Source organism: Protomyctophum bolini (genome assembly GCF_963924005.1).
Source record: "Protomyctophum bolini genome assembly, chromosome: 3".
NCBI lineage: Eukaryota > Metazoa > Chordata > Actinopteri > Myctophiformes > Myctophidae > Protomyctophum > Protomyctophum bolini.
The window spans coordinates 50,386,540-50,408,353 of NC_137864.1; the positions used below are offsets into that span (position 1 = coordinate 50,386,540).

The 21,814-nt window shown below is 42.8% G+C and overlaps 1 protein-coding gene across 1 annotated transcript in view; it reads right to left on the reverse strand.

Moving 5' to 3' along the window:
• Positions 1-8,310: 8,310 nt before the first annotated feature.
• The window catches only part of cplx2a (complexin 2a), a 40,617-nt gene continuing 27,113 nt past the window's right edge, over positions 8,311-21,814 (reverse strand). The window contains exons 3-4 of the mRNA XM_080759246.1: positions 16,207-16,388; positions 8,311-10,296 (exon numbers count right to left, since the gene is read on the reverse strand). Of these exons, the coding sequence (XP_080615372.1) occupies positions 10,108-10,296; positions 16,207-16,388 (371 nt within the window). The 3' untranslated portion in view covers positions 8,311-10,107. The remainder of the gene's footprint in view (positions 10,297-16,206; positions 16,389-21,814) is intronic.

Sequence of the window (21,814 nt, forward strand, 5' to 3'; positions counted from 1 at the left end):
TAAATATGAAAATAAAGTATTGTTATAAAAAATCCATTAGTCTACAACACCATTGCAGAAAATTGGGGCATAGCTTTCTTAATTATCTCCAATGTATAATTATGGCTTCCATAATGTATTATCTAATCAAATTATCTAGTTTTGATAAGCCTAAGAAGGGTCCGCAAGTCACTTTTAATGCTCCAAACTTATTTCCAACAGCAGCGAATAATATTTGCTGCAGTTTGCAATAAGTTTGTAACAATAAAAGTGAGTTGCAAACCCTTTTCTTTAGTTTAGGATTTTGCTACTCTTGCAGTTGGCTAAGTCAGAGGATGTGCGTTATTTCTGTCTTTGAACACATCTAATGGAAATAAAAGGTTTAAAAGCCAAACTTCCATTAAAATGATGTCCCACTACCTGTGGTGGTCATGCATTTAATAGTAAATATTTTACTCATTTGAGGTGGCAAAATGACAAATTAATAAACCTATAATAGCTTGATTTGAGAAGGCCTCCCCAGACATGTTATATACCTGTATAGATAGTTCACCTTTTTTGCAAGAAAATGAAAGAATGCAGTAGTGTGGAACTGTGGTTGTACATTGAACCAGACCCGAATAGTTCTGATGATCCTCATGGGGGCTATCCGCAGCCCCGCCTCCCCCCCCCCCCCAGCGGTGAAAAAAAAGAAGTTGATGTTTTCTCGCGTTTACGCTGATATAATGACGTGAAGCTAGCGGAAAGGCATTTACGTGGATTTCATGTGTCCCGACCTAGACCTAGAATGCCTGTGATCATTTAATTATACTTCGTACTAGTCTATATATATGATATATAAATGCCGAGTGCACTTGCACTTGTATGCCATTGCCTATGCATGCATTCTAGAGGCAAGTCCCATAAGGAAACTGCCCCTGCAAGCGACACCTTTTTATTTATTTATTAGGATATTTCTATAGCATGCGCGATTGCGCTGCTCACTTGACAGCCTTCTCTAGGCTACTCGCAGTGCAACGCGTTGTGAGCTTGTAGATCGGCTCCCGTGGACTCGCGCTGCATGTTAAAAAACAAACTCACAATTATAATAAGAACATAGGCCTACACTTATCTGCATTCTGCACTGTACGAATCCAACGTTGTTTAGTGTTGTTTAGTGAGTCAGTTATCTGACTGTCGGTGTGTGTGTGTGGGGCGGACAGCAGCATGCGGCCGCTGAACCGAGTCCAATCTGGGTGAAATTTACATTGGAAAATTAATATAACGGCGCGGTGAGCCCGGGCAAGGACAGAACACGGCGACGGCCCGATAAAAGTGCCGTTGGAATAGTAGCTTCTTCGGCAGGTTTAAGCGGCGACAGGCTGGCATCACTGGAGAACTGTAGCTTCCTCTGTCTGGACGAAGCGACCCTTCTTAGCTGGTGGTGGTTTCATTGTGAATGAAGTAAGCATCACACTGACACTGTACTGTAGGCATATTTATACATACCTGGCTAGGTGAAAACAAAAGAAACCTGATTAGCATTTGAGTACTTGGTGGCCGCACTCAACCCATTTTAACACCTCTGAACAGCCAGTGGAGAGGTTCACATTTTCGGAATGGGTACATAGTATGCAGTCTGTGACAGAGTCAGAAAATCTGTAATGTAACTAATGTTAATATAAAATGTCCACGTAAATGTTCATGGGGGCTAAAAGGGGCTATTTAATTCTTCATGGGGGCTATAGCCCCATAGCCCCCACAGACTCGACGTGGCTGCATTGAACATACGTAGGGACTACACATGAAGAGACGTAGCCTACTCTATTTTTCATTGTAGAGCAGTTCTGTTTCATTTTATTGATATTGTTCACTATTCACTATGTTATCTCTATGTTTAAATAGTTCAGTGTTTGAATTCTTTGTTTATTAGTAGATATTAGATATATTGAAAAGTTGTAAAATTACTAGGTAGTTGTGAAGATTTTTCTTTATTTGTTCAAAGTTCTGTGCTATTTTACATTTTGTAAGGATTACATTGCAAGCTAAATCCTGCTATCCTGTGGCTAAACAGTAGAATTACAATTAATTCAGTGTGGTTTGTAAGTGTGTGTGTGTGTGTGTGTGTGTGTGTGTGTGTGTGTGTGTGTGTGTGTGTGTGTGTGTGCGTGTGACCTGTACTGTACAGGTCTCATACAGTACTAAATCATTCAAGAAGCAACACGCATCTTAAGACACTCAGCCGTCTGCTGTCCAGCCTCTCCCACCCAGAATATTCTGGGAGGAAAACAGAAACGGGGTAGAAAAGGGTAGTGAGTCTCGTAGGGTATTTACAGGTTTTGTCGTTTCTTCATCATGTATCAGTATAAAAAAAACATGATATATAATAGCCTACATCCAGACGCCTGAGGGCGAGAAGCGTCCATGCACTAAAGGGTTCAGTTAAATTATCCTGCAGAGCTAATAATAAAATAGGTTATCTGGCGCCAGCTGCTGGCGGAATGGAAAGTAACATGCGCGCTCACGTGAAAGGGGGGAAATTACAATAGACAACACCTGTAAGCGAGATTTTTTCCCCTAGGATAGTTCAGGGATTCGAGCACCTGTAACCTGCTAAATGTAGACTACCCATGATGATCTGCCATCTTAGATCTTAACTGTAATATCGTATATCTTCTCTGACACTGCCTGGCACACCGAGTAGCCGCTGCCTCGCGTCAACAACTATGGTCAACAGAACACCATGCAGTGGCTCTGCGTTTTCTGGTGTTTATCGACCAACTCGGAATTTTGAACCAACCAAACAATCATCTCGGCTAGTACGTGCGGCTACTTAATTAATTAAAAGAAAACGAAAAGGGGGGGGGGGGGAGTTCTCATGTTGCGCTGTTTTCCTGCCAAAATAGAAAGAACCAAAGTAGCCTTGTTTTAAAGAAAGAATTTCGTGGAAACAAACAAACAAAAGAGACAAACAGTGTCACTTCCGGGACCAAGACCCAGTCCAGTCTACAGCTACAAACGGTAATACTGTGTGTGTGTGTGTGTGTGTGTGTGTGTGTGTGTGTGTGTGTTTGCAGATTATTAACGTACAGTGTAACTTCCTTTAGGCAGTGGTGTAAAGTATGTGTATGTATTAACAGTTTGCAGAATTACAGTACATCTCATGCACAACTCAATACAAAGACTGTTAACTGTGAGTGGACGACGCAATAAAGCATTACACTTGTTTACAAGAGGGTCCACCTTGTTCAAATCATCAAAACATTTAGAGACAACAAATAGACACTTCTATAGCCAAAAATAATTGAAATGAATTGTATACATTGAATACATATAGGACCACAATGGAAACAAACCCTTTGGCAGTGGTGTAAAGTGGTGTTACAGCTTAGAGGTATTTTATTTGTAGGCTACTTTACTTGAGTATTTCCAATAGGCTACTATACTTTTACTTCTACTCCACTACACCCCAGAGCCAAAATGTATACTTATACTCCACTACAATGATTTGAAAACTTTATAGTGTCTAGTTACTTTGGAGATTTTATTTTTGATTAGAAAACATACAACCTGGGCCTTTCTGTGTGGAGTTTGCATGTTCTCCCCGTGTCCCCTAGGGTAGATACCCTCACAAAAACATGCTGTAATCCTGGTCTCTAAACTGCCTCCCCCTGGCCAGCCGGGGCGCCTGATGGAGGGGAAAGGAACTGGTTGGAATAACGTGCTCCTTTCACGCGCTACGTCCAACCAGGGAAACTCCCCCCTGTCAGGTGTAAAGGAGCAACTTGGACACTCAGGCATGAAGGGAGCATGAGTTAAGTCCGTTGCTCTCCCCTTGTCCCCCATATATGGGGACTAGGTTGGCGGAGGGTGTGTAGAGCCCAGGATCACAGTAGATGATTGGCACAGGGGTGAAAAATGGGTTACAAAATCGTGGGATAAAAATTAAAAAAAAAAGAAAACATACAACCTAATCAATTTTTATAGAATAACAAACGCCCTAGGCTTGGATTGAAGAAGCTGCAGTGGCCGGTGGACCAGGGAGGTATTCTGCTCTACCATTATGCTTTCAGCCTGAGACATCTAGCTCACTGGTCTCTCCCTCCTGAACGAGCCCCACTGTGGTCTCAGATAGAGAACCTGCACTTCTCTGATAGCCTACCTTTGGTATATTTTACCACTGCTCAACTACCTGAGGTTGTTATAGTGACCATCCCATATACCTTCTTAACCCATCTTCCAGTATTTGGCTGAATCCCAAACTCCTTATTGATAGAAGACCATTCATTTGGAATCTATGGGTAGAAAGAGGTATTCTGGCTCCGAAAGATTTGTATGAGGGAGATGCATTTAAAAGTTTCACAGAACTTGCTGACCAATATGGTCTTCCACGTAATCACTTCTGGAAATATCTTCAAATTCGGCATTTACTCTTGACAAATGTAAGGGCTCACCCCAATATGCCGACAGAGTTTGACCTTTTGAAAACTGTGTTAGCAATATTTGGAACTGGGCATGAGGCGTCAACATACTATTCAGTTATGATAGCACACCAAGGCCAGCCCTCAAGCGTAAAGAGTGTTTGGGAGGTTGATTTAAATCAATCCTTTACTGACGGTGAATGGAAGATGATTCTACGGAACTCAAAGAAGATGTCCCGTGAACTTAGAACCAGATTAGTTCAATTTAAAATAATGAATAGAGTCTACTGGACTCCGAGAAGATTGTTCAAGGCTAAGCTCAGAGATAGTCCGGTTTGCTGTAGGTGTGATGAGGACCTCGGTACACTTATTCATGCATTGTGGGAGTGCCCTAGGGTACAGACGCTATGGTGTGCTATTCATGAGAATATAATGCAAATCACAAACCAGGATATTCCTTATACACCGGCTCTCTTTATTCTGGGTGATCCATCGCCACTAAAACACCTCCCTGCACCTCTAGCTGGCTGGATTCAAACAGCATTAATGGTGGGCAGGAAAATCATTGTTAAGGAATGGAAGTCTGAGGTTTTACCTCCAGCACATGTATGGTTCACTCAGCTCGGTATTGTGGCTGCTTTGGAGAGCAGTCCACCACTGGCCTTAGGCTAAGCCCTGGGCATTGTGTGCTATCCTCCTTTTAGCATCATTGCATATTGTACCACTGTACTATTTAGCAAACTGTTAATAAAATATTCAATCAATAAGACCCCCCCCCCCCCCCCCCCCATCAGTGTTTATTCAGTGTTTATTTAACTCTGTACACTCTCACAGAATCACAGACCCATAATGTGGACCGGCCCAAACTGGCCCCTGAGGATGAGGACAGCTCAGAGAGCAAGCTTCAGTTTGCAAATGGATGGAAGTGGACACAACCTGCATGTCTTCACAGTCGACATCAATGACAAGTCAACCACTAAACCATCAGGTACACACACACACACACACACACACACACACACACACACACACACACACACACACACACACACACACACACACACTAAAGTGTGTGTGTGCACGTTCAGTGTAATTAAAAGAGTACACCTTTATCTCGCAAAGCACAATATGTGTGCAATGCTTGTGCATTAGGCTATATCGGCTGTGGTTATAAATATTTTAACAATGTAATTATCACTTGTGCGATGCCATTTTATGGCATGTCATGTTTATATAACAGCTAGACTGGATATGTATTCCAGTAGATATCTGTAATTCAATTCTTCCTATAGTCAAAATGAACATTTCCGATATCTTCTACTACAATAATATATTAAACTGTATAGTGTACGTTGTGTATGTTTTTTAACAGTTACTTGTGTGTGTGTGTAATATAATGGATGGCAGCTATCTGGAGAAAGTATGGCTAAAACAGTTATCTCTATAAGGTCAACCAGAGAGTCAGATTCCTTGGGAGAATGTCCACGTTTCTGAACAGAAATGTGATTTTGTAATTTTCTTTTGTTTGGGGGGGCTCTGGTTTAATGCCATTTTGACTATGCCTGGCTGTTCCTCTCTTGGTAGGCCTACACCAGCGCCACCAAAATGCCCAGAACAAATTAGATAGATTAGTACTCTAAACTTAATCCCTGCAGAACTCGCTTCCTCCCAGCTCACTTTGACAGCTTGAAATGGCTCAGAGTAGATGAGAAACTGATGCATATACTGTAGGATTTTGAGTAATGTAGCTCGGACGTTTTGGACATAATTATGAGGTTTCCATAGATAGACGGACAATTTGCAAGCACTGTCGGGCCCGGATTAATGCACTAGATTTAGGGTCTGCGGCCCTGCAGCACCAAGCTCTCGGGGGCAAGTACAGTACAGTACAGTACAGTACAGTACAGTCCATCCCCGGCCCCAAGCTCGGCTACAGACCACCGGCCACCTCCGGGAGACCTCCGCCGACCGCCGGTGCCTCGCGCCCTATGGGTCCCGGAGTACCCGCTTTGAGAACCACTTTGACACCACTGGTGTCTATAGCAGTTCTTTCATTTTCTTGCAAAAAAGGTGAACTATCTATACAGGTGTTTGTTTTTGTTTAATTAAGAGATATTTACTGTAGAGTATATACTGTAAAACAAACTGAAAATACTGCCATGCAGTGAAGGTTTTATTCCTTTGTTGTTCAACTTCTTCAAGTGGTATTTTGCTATAGACTTAATCCTAATTTATGTCATGCCAACTTGGATTCTAGCTTGAGGCTAAATTCTCCCTCTGGTCCATTCCAACAATTCCAAAGCTCTTTTCCTTGACCTCAGATGTAGCGTCTGTCCAGCTCTTTCTTCCTCCTCTCATTCTCCTCACTTTTTAAGCTTTCTCCTCTTTTCCTCGTCTCATCCCATTGGATTATGTTTCAGTACCAAACAGAGACGGAACAAGTTGATTTAGTTGGCTGTGTTTCATGTGAACATTTACGTTCACTATTTACATTTTCTGATTCCTCATTCCTCCCATGTGTGCTGCTGATGAGGTCTTGTTGTGTCGCTGTCAACCTCCTGCAGTTATTTATGGCTTATAAGAACTCTGACTTTTTACTTAACCCATTAAGACCTGAGGTCGATTCCACAAATGCCTTCTAAATCAGCAGTTCTCTTTGCTCTCAGTTCTCTGATTGTCGTGTAGACATGCAGACACCGACATTTTCAAAAACGAAAAAGCTATGTTTCATAAAAATACCTGTGTAGGTGTGTGTGTACGACGCGAGCCATCTAAACGATGAACTAAAGCTGTTAAATAATTGTAGTTAAAAAGTACAATGTCGTAAATGTACCTCAAAAGTAAATTATACTGTACATGACTTGTGTAAATCTCCTTTTACAGTTACCTTTCACTACCTTGGTTTCATACCAAACTGATTAATATACTCAACACCTCTACCCAATTCTATTCTTTCCATGATTTTTGAGAGAATGCTGTCTATGGTTATTATTATCCAGGCTACTAAAGCTTCCCGCTTTGTCCTTAGTAACTGGGACAAGCAATTCTAATGGCATTGAGTCGGGTAGTAGTATATGCCATATACTGTAGTTGAGGAGAATAGGGATATTTCGCACCAATTCGTTTAAAAGTGGAACATTTTGTACAGATGTAGCCCAGGGCATGCTCTATTGATTTAGCTAGGGCATCCGAGCCGGCGACCTTGCTCGGACTGCTTTAACCCATTCTGACCTGAGATCAGATTCATACGAGGTTTCCACTGGACACACACTGTTCTGATTAACCCATTCTGACCTGAGATCAGATTTAAAAAAATGTCAGTCGTTCTTCGATTTTTCAAAAATAGCAGACCTACAAGCTCGTAGCGCGCCACTCGGTGGCGCACTATGAGCTTGTAGATCTGCTATTTTTCAATAGCTAAAGCATAACATGATGCCAACACCAAAATGGGTTCCCGTTCAGAATGGGTTAAGTAGTATGTGACGTGTCAAACTAGGGGGGTTTCATGATTCTGAATCCATTCCAAGCATTAGTTCTGCACGAAAAAACACTCCTTGGGCTAAATTCGGCCGTATAGCCACTTGCCCAATTGTGCCCAAATGTAATGTAACCTCATCACATTTGGGCACATTTGTGATGCCGCTTTTAGCCCTAGGAGGCTTTATCTCTGCTCCTCCAAGGAGGCTTATCTCTGCTCCTCCACTAATATGGATCATAAAAGCAGTAAAAGTGATAAAGCTATAGCCTCAGACTAGCATTTTCCGGGTGTTCTGCAGTAATCTAGTCCAATCTGGTCCATATGCCACAAACGAAACAAAACAATGATCCTATTTACATCTCGTCTGTGTGTGTGTACGTACAGTGTCTCTCTGCGATGATCAGACAGCGTCATAAAAAAAGAGATCACAGCACAGGTTTTGTCTGTGAACAAATTTTTAAAGATTTTTATTGATTCTCAGGCAGAAAACATACAACATGGGTCCTTTATTGCTTAATGGCATTCCATTCTGCTTTTCCTCGGCCGGCACATTCTCACATTCAGTCCAACGATGCGTAGAACAGAATCACGTCTCCTTTTAAAACGGTTTTTTTCCTCCCCTTTCTTTTTACTGAGTTATACTCCGTTATACAACAGTGTCACGCTCCGAAAATAGCCGATCTAAAAGTTCACGACTCGTTGAAAAAACACGCGTGTTGTGAGCTTGTAGATCGGCTATTTTGGATGCGCGACCCTCTGCCGAACGACAAAAGTAGAAGTCATGAGGCTTTAGGAAAACATCAATGAAAGCCAAATTGCAGTGTGTGTATATTTTACATATTATCTGAGGGGGCAAAAATATTGTTTCTCTGCAGAATAAATAAAGCCACCCTGCTTTTCTGGTCAAAATACTGCTTGACTTGAAATGTAGAAATGATTGTTTAACATGTTTTCACTGGTTAATCCCCTCTTACAGTTTGAAGTGAAATCTGATGGTGGTGCATGTACAGCATGTACAGTATACGGTTACATAGTTGAACTCTCAGTTTTGTGGCTTGAAAAGCTGAAGGTTTGTGGCTGTTGAAACGAGGCCTTTTTTAATTCCTCGTACAAACACACAAAAAAAAAAAAAACCCGTACACCTGTAAATGAAAATTCCTGAATGCAATATACACATTGTCATTATTGTTATTATTGACTCGTTTTTGTTGTTGTTGTTTGACAGGATAGTGAAACCACATTCAAAATCAAGACTTATTGCCTTTTAATATTTTTGCGTGACAAAGACGTAAAGGAGAAAGGGGGTGGGGGTCGTACATATTTTACACAATAAACACCTGACCAGACAAATGTCATGCAAGACAGTAAGAGATACAAATAACAGAGGGATAGCCTAAATGTCTTATAGAAAAATCCTTGAAACACTTTACGACAGATATGGACGTGATGATGTGTCGGGGGGTCTCAGGGGGGGGGGACGGGGGAACGGACAGAGAATGCATTATAACACTAACTACATATGTGTGTGCAAAAAGTTTTGACATAAATCGACATAAACATGGAAGAACAACGAAAACACAACATATAGCCTTAGTAGTACACTGATAAGAGTCTTCAAATTTCCTTTTTAAAATATGGCTTGTCGAGTTATTCTCTCATTTATATTTACTATTTTATAGACAGACACACAGTTAGTATGATTATTTTATTATTTTTAATATGATTATTTTGTCCATCATGAGCCTTTTTTTTTTGTATATACTTTGTTTTATTTACAAATAAATTTGGTGAAAAGCCCGGTGGACAGGAAGATTATTTTACGGTGCTGCTAAACATCTCTGCACACCCACTGCAGAGAGGAAGAACAAGTGGTTACTCTAAAACTTGTCAAACTAGAAGGATAAACAATCTAGTATATTGTGTCTTCAACATCAGCCAAGCTAACTTTCATCTGGCCATATTGGCCTTATACCTTTTGTCTATGGCTGCAATTCACATGGGTGGCTCAAATCATGATTTTCCCACCAATGTGACAAAAGACTAAACCCACATCCTTTCCCCACCCTCCTGTTGTCAGACAACAATGTCCCCAAAAAAAATCCAAAGCTTTGTCATTTTGGATGGGAAAAAACAACGACGACGACGACGACAACAACTCACACGGTTTGATTTGAGCCAGCATTGTGAACCTCTAGCCTCTCTGGTTAGCTAAGCTAAGATGCCGTCGGTGTCAGCGGTGTTATAGCGGCCCTACTTCTTCAGCATGTCCTGCAGTGGCCCGGGCAGGTACTTCATCACGGTGTCCATGATGCTCCCCTCTTCCTCCTCCTCGTCACCGCAGCCGGCCGGCACCAACTTCTTGGGCTTGGTGAGGCTTCCCTCTGATTGCTGCTCCATGGCGGCGGACTCGTCCACTACTTCACGCTTCTTGATGCCATACTGCAGGGAATGGATGGAAGAAGAACTGGGGTTTTACTTAACCCATTCTGACCTGAGATCAGATTCTAAAAAATGTCAGTCGTTCTTCGATTTTTCAAAAATAGCAGACCTACAAGCTCGTAGCGCGCCACTCGGTGGCGCGCTATGAGCTTGTAGATCTGCTATTTTTCAATAGCTAAAGCATAACATAGTGCTGACACCAAAATGGGTGCCCGGTCAGAATGGGTTAAAGTATAGCAAATCTTCTTGATGCCATACTGCAGGGAATGGATGGAAGAAGAACTGGGGTTTTACTTAAAGTATAGCAAATCTTCTTGATGCCATACTACTGGGGTTTTACCCATTTAGGCCTGACGTCGAAATTTATAAAATGTCTTCTAAATCCTGACAGTTTTCTGTCAACACATTTTCACGATTTTTCTAAAAAAGAAAATTCTATAAAAATAGCAGACCTACAAGCTCGTAGCGCGCCACTCGGTGGCACACTATGAGCTTGTAGATCTGCTATTTTTCAATAGCTAAAGTATAACATAGTGCTTAGTTAAAACACCAAATGGGGTTCCTGCCCAAAATGGATTAAAGTATAGCAAATACCACAATATTGAAATACTCTGTTACAACTAATTAATACTCTGGGGGAAAAAAGGTTTGTATTCAGATTATTTACTATACCAAAAGTATTGCAGTCAAAATATACTTAAAGTAAGCTGAAGTCTACAATAAGCCTTAATTGGTTAATGTAGTGTTTTGTGATAATAATGAAAGTAGCTAGTAACGTAAAGTGTAGGAAGTAGTATACCCATGTAAAGTATCTTAAAACTTTACGTAAAGTAAAAATACAGTAATTCAGTGAATGAGCCAAGAGCATTTAAGCCCTGTACACTACGAATAGCCAAAATAGCATATATCTACAAGCTCACTACACTGCAACACTTGGGGCCGATTCATACTCCTGTTTCAGAGCCGAATAAAAGTCGGTTCGGTAATGTCACGTAATTTGAGGTTCGGGGGGGGGAATTAAAAGACTTCAGTGCACTGTGCCTACACATGTTGCGACCGCAGGTATGGTCGGGGGGGTAGGACCAAGTCTCATGGGATTTGTTTATAAACATTTTGGTATTTGTTTATAAACATTTGGGATTTGTTTATAAACATTTGGGATTTGTTTATAAACATTTGGGATTTGTTTATAAACATTTGGGATTTGTTTATAAACATTTTGGGATTTGTTTATAAACATTTGGGATTTGTTTACAAACATTTGGGATTTGTTTATAAACATTTTGGATTTGTAAGTCTCATGGGGGGGGGTAGGACCACTACCAGTTGGCCTGTAGTAAGTCTCATGGGGGGGTAGGACCACTACCAGTTGGCCTGTAGTAAGTCTCATGGGGGGGGGGGGTAGGACCACTACCAGTTGGCCTGTAGTAAGTCTCATTGGGGAGGAGGGTGTGGGTTAGGTTCTGTCACCAGCTGTAGCTACAGTGGATGTTTGAAGGAAAACTACCAGACCAGAAGACACAGACACACACATCCAACCCGTCCCTTTCCTATTTTCCTTGCGATAACACATAAGACAACATTGTCCCAGTAAAATCAGAGCATAGCAGTGCTAAAAGGCTATTTGAGGACGCTTGGAGCAATGCTGTCAGACCGTAGGGATTTTGCGCACGCACGCGTGCGTGCATGTGTGCGTGCGTGTGTGTGTTGATAGCTGCTAATTAATCCATCCCTCCGTACCCCAGAGCCATAGCTTCCTGTTGACATGTTTTGAGCAGCGCTAGTCTGTCTGTCTGTGTCCTACAGCAAGAGAAAACATTTTGGTCAGAAAGTCAGAAATAGAACCTAGTTCCTCAGAATCTCTGCCGACTGCAGCTGCGCCTCTGATGTTGTTCCACAGGATGTCAAAAAGGCTTCACCGTGACAAAGTTAATCAACTATCTATGGCATTGGCTCTGACACGGACAGAATAATGTCTTAATCTACTGTACAACCTTATTGCTGTTTATTGGAAGTGTGAGGCTGAGCCATGCAGGTGTAACCCAGGTCAAAATAGCCAAGTCAATAAAATAAATATCTAAATATAAATGGATTTAGGATATAAACCAGGTTAAAATACACTAACCAAACTTCTACAAAAGCGCTTTAACAATGAAAACTAAATGGGATTTGTCTAAGACTATTTTACTATAAAGAGTACAATGTATGGGTTTATATTCTATCTGTATTCACATTCATCTACTTGTGTAGTATGAGAGCCCTGTAAGGTGCTCTGAACAAGCCAATGAACCAATTGACCAATCAGGTCTCTCAATTAATAGACTGCACTTTGAAGAATCACCAGCCAGGTGATGTGATTCAGCTAATTACATGCTGCAGAGCACAGAATGTTCTGGAGAGACTCCAGAAGAACAAGAGAGGAAGAGAGGCCCTCCCCAGACCACAGGCCCTGTGGACTTTAAAGAGACCTGGCCTGGCCTGTTTTTAAAGTCCACAGGCCCTGTGGACTTTAAAGAGACCTGGCCTGGCCTGTTTTTAAAGTCCACAGGCCCTGTGGACTTTAAAGAGACCTGGCCTGGCCTGTTTTTAAAGTCCACAGGGCCTGTGGTCTGGGTCTTCTGGAGTCTCTCCTGTCTTAGACAAATCCCATTTAGTTTTCATTGTTAAAGCGCTTTTGTAGAAGTTTGGTTAGTGTATTTTAACCTGGTTTATATCCTAAATCCATTTATATTTAGATATTTATTTTTATTGACTTGGCTATTTTGACCTGGGTTACACAGGCTTTAAGTATAGAGCACCGAAGTCTGACGTCACTTCCAGTAGAGGGCGTCAGTCCCCAGGTTCATGTATTTGTTTAGTTGCATTGAAATCCCCATTGAAGCGATTTTAGATCGCCTCATATAACAACTGTGTTTGAAAAATAAACATGTCACCCCGGCCGCTTCACTCATATGGATATGAAGAATCAACTGACTGAGAGAAAACGCTAATGTTACTGCTGCTGAATTAGTTATGTTTTCGCTAGAAGCAGACTGTATCATATTTGAGTGACTGACTGTTGCAAACGATACAGAGACACCTCCCTAACAATAACGCCGAGACAGCTTGTTTATTTTTGGACCACAACGCTTATAGTAGACGATATTAAGATCACCCCATGTTATTCTCCATAGAGAAATTACTTCCGCGAACCAGGGGAATCGTCGGGATGAGCGAGTTACGTCAGGACTTCGGTGCTCTATAGCATGTTGAATGTGTACACAGAGGGTAGTAGCATATAGTAGCTGCTATGCTACACCATCTATCTATATCCATATTTTAACTTTTTGTGGGGTTTTTTTGGTAAATTAATGCCCTACTTAATCATACAGAGTCACTCAAAAGTATCAAATCTAGCTTGCAGATATGTAGCATTTGAGCTTGTCTGCTACTTTTGGTATTTTTATACCAAATATTATTCATACTATATGAGGATTAAACCCGACAGACAAGATACTATATACTGTACGATATATTATACACTGTATAATGCACTATACAGTATACACACATACTGAATTATATTGCGGTCAAAATAATACTTATCTATTGGGAAATGAACCCTATAGTCTTTGATAACGTCTTCTTCTAAACAAAATGCCAACTCTCCAGAATAATCCATTCTATGTTTGTTTGTTTGTTTGTTTGTTTTTGTTGGAGCAGATCAAGGGATAAGCCGTTCAGGGAGATGATGACAGGAACGCTCGTAACAAACGCCCCGGGAGTTCAACCCGTCCTCATGGGCCAACAAAACAAACGCCCCGGGAGTTCAACCCGTCGTCCTCATGGGCCAACAAAACAAACGCCCCGGGAGTTCAACCCGTCCTCATGGGCCAACAAAACAAACGCCCCGGGAGTTCAACCCGTCCTCATGGGCCAACAAAACAAACGCCCCGGGAGTTCAACCCGTCGTCCTCATGGGCCAACAAAACAAACGCCCCGGGAGTTCAACCCGTCCTCATGGGCCAACAAAACAAACGCCCCGGGAGTTCAACCCGTCCTCATGGGCCAACATCCCAAGAAAAGGTACGGAAGCTTTATAATCTCTGGCTACATCTATGCTCTCTCTCTCTCTCTCTCTCTCTCTCTCTCTCTCTCTGCAGTGAGCTTACATAACATTATACCACCATGCTACAGTCATGCAACCTGAGGGCCAGTGCTGTCCCAATTTATAGGTGTTTTTACCAGTGTTTTCTTTATCTCGAGGATGGATGGTCGGCGGTTTATGCAACGCGTTAGCATTTCTGTCACGTGGTATACATACATTCACTTCAGTTGACGGAATAAGCGGTGTGGTAATAATAATGCTTATTATGACTGATCATTTTGTTTGTACTCTTGCCTGCCATTTTGTTGGTGTGTCCCACAAAAACAAAATCAAACAAAAAAAATAAACCTGTGTTCCGATGGAGCCAATGTAGATATTATTTAGGACCAAGCTCTTCTTAACCCATTCTGACCGGGAACCCGTTTCGGTGTTAGCATCATGTCATGCTTTAGCTATTGAAAAATAGCAGATCTACAAGCTCATAGCGCGCCACCGAGTGGCGCGCTACGAGCTTGTAGGTCTGCTATTTTTGAAAAATCGAAGAACGACTGACATTTTTTTAGAATCTGATCTCAGGTCAGAATGGGTTAATCAGACCAGTGTGTGTCCAGTGGAAACCTCGTATGAATCTGATCTCAGGTCAGAATGGGTTAATGCTTTTCATTGGTGCAATAGACAAACTTTCAACCTGTCATCCCTATTTTGGGCATTTGGCCATTTTAGACGATAAATATTTCTGAAATAGTCCAAATAGCAGATCCACTAGCTCCCAAGGTGCAATTCGTGACGCATTGTATAAGCTTGTATAGATCGGCTATATTAGCTACTTAATTCTTTCACAACAAAGTATGAAATCGGACATTAATTATGAAAAAACTAAACAGAAATATGGAGAAAAGATACAAGGTTTCTATAGACAGTTTGTGTTTTTCTTGTCCTGCCACTGTCCTTTAATAAGTCTTTAATGTTGACAGACTTGACACCCATTGGCAAAAATTGCAGCTTGCAACTTTAAACACAAAAACAGCATTCATCAAATGACAAATATGGGATAATGTACATGACTTTGTTGCGAACGCAGTGAGCACTTACTATGAGACCTAGCAGATCATGTCTGTCCGTGTGTCCGTCCGTCCGTGTGTCTGTCCCGCTATCCAAATATGGAGTGTGTTGCATCGCTTACTGTATATGTGGACCTTGTCCCTTTTGTGCCCATATATGGAGCTGAGTGATTTGTTTGTTGTGGACCTTGCCCCTTTTGTGCCCATATATGGAGCTGAATGATTTGTTTGTTGTGGACCTGGCCCCTTTTGTGCCCATATATGGAGCTATTTACGATCTGCGTTTGCTTCCCGCGTTCGCGCGTCTTACTCGTAGTTTTACCTCCTTAATTGTATACATTATGTTCGTCGTTTTGTCGATGCCCCTCAGGCAAGTGTATATACGGCTGGGTTATTATTTTATTGTTGATGTTCCTTGTACTGTATTTTGACACACCTGCTGAAAGAACCTTTAACCCATTCTGACCGGGCACCCATTTTGGTGTTGGCATCATGTTATGCTTTAGCTATTGAAAAATAGCAGATCTACAAGCTCATAGCGCGCCACCGAGTGGCGCGCTACGAGCTTGTAGGTCTGCTATTTTTGAAAAATCGAAGAACGACTGACATTTTTCTAGAATCTGATCTCAGGTCAGAATGGGTTAATCAGACCAGTGTGTGTCCAGTGGAAACCTCGTATGAATCTGATCTCAGGTCAGAATGGGTTAAATCTACAGTATCTACAGAGTGCGTGCATGCGTGTGTGAGTGCAGTGTCTTGTACCTTGTCCCTGATGCCTTGCCTCATGCCTTCCCTCTCGGCCTCGATCTTGGCGTACTTATCCTTCCTCTCCTCCTCCTCCTGCTTCAGCTGCTCCAGTCGCTCCGCCTCCTTCTCGGCTGCGTCGGGGTCCTCCTCCTCTTTCTCTCCCCCCCCCATCATTTTACCCACATCAGGAGGGCCTCCTGGGGGAGAGAGAGAGAGAGGAGGGGGGGGGGGGCAAGAGGGAGAGAGAGGGAGGGGGGGAGGGGGCAAGAGGGAGAGGAGAGAGAGAGAGGAGGGGAGGGAGGGGCAAGAGGGAGAGGAGAGAGAGAGAGGGAGGGGGGGAGGGGAGGGGGCAAGAGGGAGAGGAGAGAGAGAGAGGAGGGGAGGGAGGGGCAAGAGGGAGAGGAGAGAGAGAGAGGGAGGGGGGGAGGGGAGGGGGCAAGAGGGAGAGGAGAGAGAGAGAGGGAGGGGGGGAGGGGAGGGGGCAAGAGGGAGAGGAGAGAGAGAGAGGAGGGGAGGGAGGGGCAAGAGGGAGAGGAGAGAGAGAGAGGGAGGGGGGGAGGGGAGGGGGCAAGAGGGAGAGGAGAGAGAGAGAGGGAGGGGGGGAGGGGAGGGGGCAAGAGGGAGAGGAGAGAGAGAGACGGAGGGGGGGAGGGGAGGGGGCAAGAGGGAGAGAGAGACATTGATGATGAACTGCCCAGTGAAGTCTTAAAGATTAAAGGACGACACCTTTGGGGTGTGTGTGTGTGTGTGTGTGTGTGTGTGTGTGTGTGTGTGTGTGGATGGGGGGGGGGGGGGGGTTAACATAGAATCACAATAATTTTAACCACTTTATCCATTTAAAAAATAGCAAATCTACAAGCTCACAGTGTGTCACTTTGTGCCGTGCTGTGAACTTGTAGATCTGCTGTTTTTGAAAATCAGTTTCAAAGTATCAAATATCTCAACACATTTTCAGACGGAGGGTCCTTGGCTTGAAAACGGACTTAGACCCTCTATACTGAGTTGGCACCGTGCTCTTTCCTTCTACACCAAATCACACTGTGCTCTTTCCTTCTACACCAAATCACTTCGCCAAAAATTGCCACAACATGACACGTTGTAAGCTTCTACATTGGCTATTTTCACCATGTTTGAAATAGGGCTCAAGTGATTCATTTATTTCCTATAAATGTATTGGATTCAAAAGCACAATATTTGTCCAAAAAGACAAATACTCGAGTACAGCTACTCACTTATTTAAGTACAGTACTCAAGTAAATGCACTTCCTTACTATCTATCCACCACTTGACTCTGGTGAGACCTGAGAGTGGCGAGGGACAAGAAGGCCAAACAAACCGTACGCAGGGAGCTCTCAAAAAGTTCTCAAAACTCAGCTTATATTTTTAACAGCCTACAAAGGAAGAAGCAGAGGCTTTCGAATTCAGCTCACGCAAGCTTATTGTCCGCGGCACGACAAGCCTCGGCAAGCACCACAAACACGTCTGAGTTTTAGGCTGAGGCTGTCTGGCGGGGCGAGTCCCTGAAGTGCTGAGTGCTGAACAAAAGAACAAGAGAACGGAAGGGAAAGAACCTGTCGCAAGGCATTGGTGGATTAGAGGAGGGTTATTAGGAGGGTCACAAGGATTTGGAGGAGAGACCTAGGGACGGATAATGATGAGGGAAGGTAGGAGACATGCATGGAGGGCCAAGAGAAAAGAAGGAAGAAGGATTTAGCACAATTTTAAAAAGAGTCAAAAGACCCACAAGCTGCCCCTAGAAGCTGTGTTGCCTTCTCACACCCAGCTAGACCAAAGGGGTTTGAAACAACTGATATTTCCATACTTGGAGCCCCCACAGTATTTTGGCCGTAAAGGGTGCCTCTTTCCTCTAGTGACCTACGTATACATCAGCAGCTGGGTTCATCCTCCCAGGAGCACGAATCCCCAATTCCCCCACTGCAAAATCCATGGCAATCTGCCCACTACTAGATTTAGAAATATCTTCTCATATAAAAATGTTTGGCAGAAAGCTGCAGTTGATTCAGAAAAATCTTCTGCTTGCTAACACCAGAAAGTAGAGCACGCTCCAGTTCAAAATGTACTTTTGGTTTATGAAGCATTGAATTGTTTACATCCAAAATACATCTCTAGATCTTGTGCTACATCGTGAACAGTCCAGACTGCTCCGGTCATCTGGGACAGCTCTGGTTTGTGAGTTAGAGCATCGTGAACAGTCCAGACTGCTCCGGTCATCTGGGACAGCTCTGGTTTGTGAGTTAGAGCTAAATGCGGAGAAGCAGCAATGTTCTTTTTTTTGACACAACATACTACATCTGGTACAAACTCTCAGTTCTTGTAAAAAAAATCTTTTTGAATAAGCCTCGTTGAAATGTGCTGTACAAATTGAACTCTCCTCGCCTTGCCTTAGAGCCCTGCATGCCGCTGGTGGGGCGAACAATGAGGAATAGGAGAGAGTGTGGCAAGAGAAAGCAAGTCTATCTTGTCTGAAACTTTATAACTTTATAATAAGCCCAGCTGCTCCAGTTAGAGAGATTACACTGAACAGGATGAGAAAGAGAAAGGTATAGATGGAGAGACAGAGTTGGAGGAGAGGAGATAAGGAGAAGAGGAGAGGGTGGAGGAAAGGATGGGGGGTGGATTGAAGGATGACAGAATCGCATGCAAGCGGCAGAGGGAGGAAAGAGTCAGAGGAGGGAGGCCAAAGGGGGTGAAACGGGGAAGGAAGTGAAGCGAGAGAGAGAGAGAAGAGAGGACGGAAGGACCGGAGGGAGTCGACGGGGTTGTGGGGTGGAAAGAGGGATGGAGAGATACGCCAGAAGGAGCTAGAGGAATTAGAGGAAGAGAAAAGAGGGAGGGAGAAAGAAAGAAAGATGCAGTAGCCAACAGCAGAGCAGCTGGCCGTTGGATAGCCAGCGTACTGACAGAGACACCGCAGCGAAAGAAAGAGGGATGACATTGAGAGGAGAGAGAGAGAGAGGTGGGGGGTGAGAGACGGAAGACAGGGGAAGGCAAAGAGAGGAAATGATTGACAGAAAAACACGAGGAAAGTTCACGTCAGCGGCAAAAGAAGAGACAAACAGCGGGGAGGGTGTGTGTGTGAAGGGAAGCGAATAGGAAAAGGAGAGGTTGCTATAGTATACACTATGAAAATGTAGAGAAACGGAGAATCAGATATATTTTTGATACCCTGGTATTATATATTGATTTACAGTAATGATGTAACAGTGTGGTGATGAGGACAGATTTAATGCCGATACAGCAACATCTGCTTGACTGTGATTCACTCTCTCTGCTCTCTCATAACTCCAGGTGTAATGTGTGTTTGTGTGTGTGTGTGTGTGTGTGTGTGTGTGTGTGTGTGTGTGGGGGTGCGTGCGTGACACAGAGTGCTGTATGGCCCACATTTTGTGCATGTGGGCATGAATAATTGCAATCCTGCACCATTGCACGCATACAGTACCATTGTGAATGCATGCCTATGCAGTATTATATTAATGTATACATCCTGTGTGTGCCTCCAACTTTAACCCATTTAGGCCTGACCTCGAAATAAAAAGATAATCTTCTAAATCCTCAGTTCAGTTTTCTGAAATAAATATTTTCACGATTTTTCAAAAATAGCAGACCTATACAAGCTCGTAGCGAAATTATAACAATGTTTAAAACTCCAAAAGGGGTTCCCGCCCCCAAAATGGGGTTAACCATAATTTCCCCCCCATGAACACAAGAGGTTTAATCCTCATTGGATCATGATGACTCACCACCAGACCTGCGGCACAATTGATATCCTAATAAGATAACGGCTCAGCACTGGTTCTTTCCTATCGAGCACTTTACAAGAGACTCTTTCTTCATATTAATGCCAAAGCGAGCCCCATCGAGCCAGGTGTATGGTTTCTCAAAAAGCTTTTAGAGCACTCACATTTCTCTTATTAGTGGAGACGCTTATGGAGGTTCTAGGGAAACTGTGCTTGATTGTCCGTTACCTTTCAGAGACACTGAGGCACTATATGAACAGACATTTTGATTAGATTTTTTTGAAAACTGAAATGCATTAAAAACCACATGGGTATACCCATGTGGATTTTCACAAGAAAGTCCAGGGACTTATTTCCATTGAGGTCCTCTCACATTTACAGATTAATACGTTAAACATACATTACACTATACTCTTTGAAACGATCATTAAACTGTTAAAACCGCCAAAGTATCTGTCAACTTTATATTTTAGCGTTGGCTTTTCAAAAATAGCAGATATAAATCCCTTATTTAAATCCCTACGGAGGAAAAGAGCTGGCGGGCTTTAATAATAGAAGCCATTGTATGTGTGTAGTGTACTCCTCTATAAGGTCACACCTGGGAAAATGTTACAGCCGAGTAAATCATAGACAGCAGAATGTCTAGCCATTGTTGTTCCTGCCTGTTTATCCCCTAATGGGTGGCAGTTATTTTTAATACAAAGGACACGTTCTGTAAGAGCCAGCAATTTCTGCCAGGGGCCCATGATGAGCATATATATGTCGTTGGGTGAAAACTTTAAAGGTAGAGTAAGTGATTTCACTCAAAAAACCTTAGGTTTCGTTTTTGGCTGTGGGACCTAAGCCTTCATCCAATCAGGATAGAGAGTCAAAAACGAAACCTAAGGTTTTTTGACCCCCAGGGGTTAACTGGGGACAGGGAGGAACTCCTTATATGGTCAGCACACTCTATTGTAGAGAGGATTATCACAACAAAACAAAAAAATAAGTGATATTTGAATTAAGTGAAATCACTTACTCTACCTTTAAACGGTTACTTTCATGCAGGAAATGCAAAAAATAACCTGTGTTCCAATTGCCTCAATGTTGCGATTATTTAGTTACAAAGCTCTTGTTAATACTTTTCATTGGTTCATAATTTTATTTAAAAAAAACCCACACTTAACCACTTTCATATGCCACCAACTTTCATATAAAGCTAGATAAAGTGCCCCTCGGGGCACAGGTCTCCACCAGGGCAGGTCAGGTCAGGTTGTGGCCTCCTGGTGGTGCTATAATTGGTCAATGTGAAAAGGGTAACTTGTTGCACCCCAAGATGTAGAAGGTACGGGTTTTTTGTATGCAATGCTCTCTCATTCTTTGAGCGACTTAAGACCCTTTCCCACTTTCACTGAAATGCAGTAATCCACTGGCAATGTTCCATATTGGCATACTGTGGGAGCTGGAGCTATAGCGTGTATTTCCGTTGTACTCTCCATTACATTAAGGACCACAGGGAGTTCAGAGTGTTCTCTTTGAGCTACAGTCTGAGTCTTGTTGGCGGCGGAACACACGAGAAGGTGTCACGTGCATCTCTGAGCATTCATTTACAATTTAACCAAAAGTGTGTGTGTGTGTGTGTGTGCGTGCGTGCGAGTGGATGCATGGTCCTGTATCAGTATGCAGGATCATGTTGAGAATCACTCCATTACACTAACTCTAATGCTGTTGATTGTAACCTATGAAGAAATTAAATGGCTCCCAGCGTGACATGTGGATGCTGATAGGATTTAAATTCTGCTCCCTGATTATCCAGTTAAGAGTTATTTTATAGGGTATAGGCCGGGTGTGAAATCATCATCATCAAACCCGGAAGTTCTGCGGGA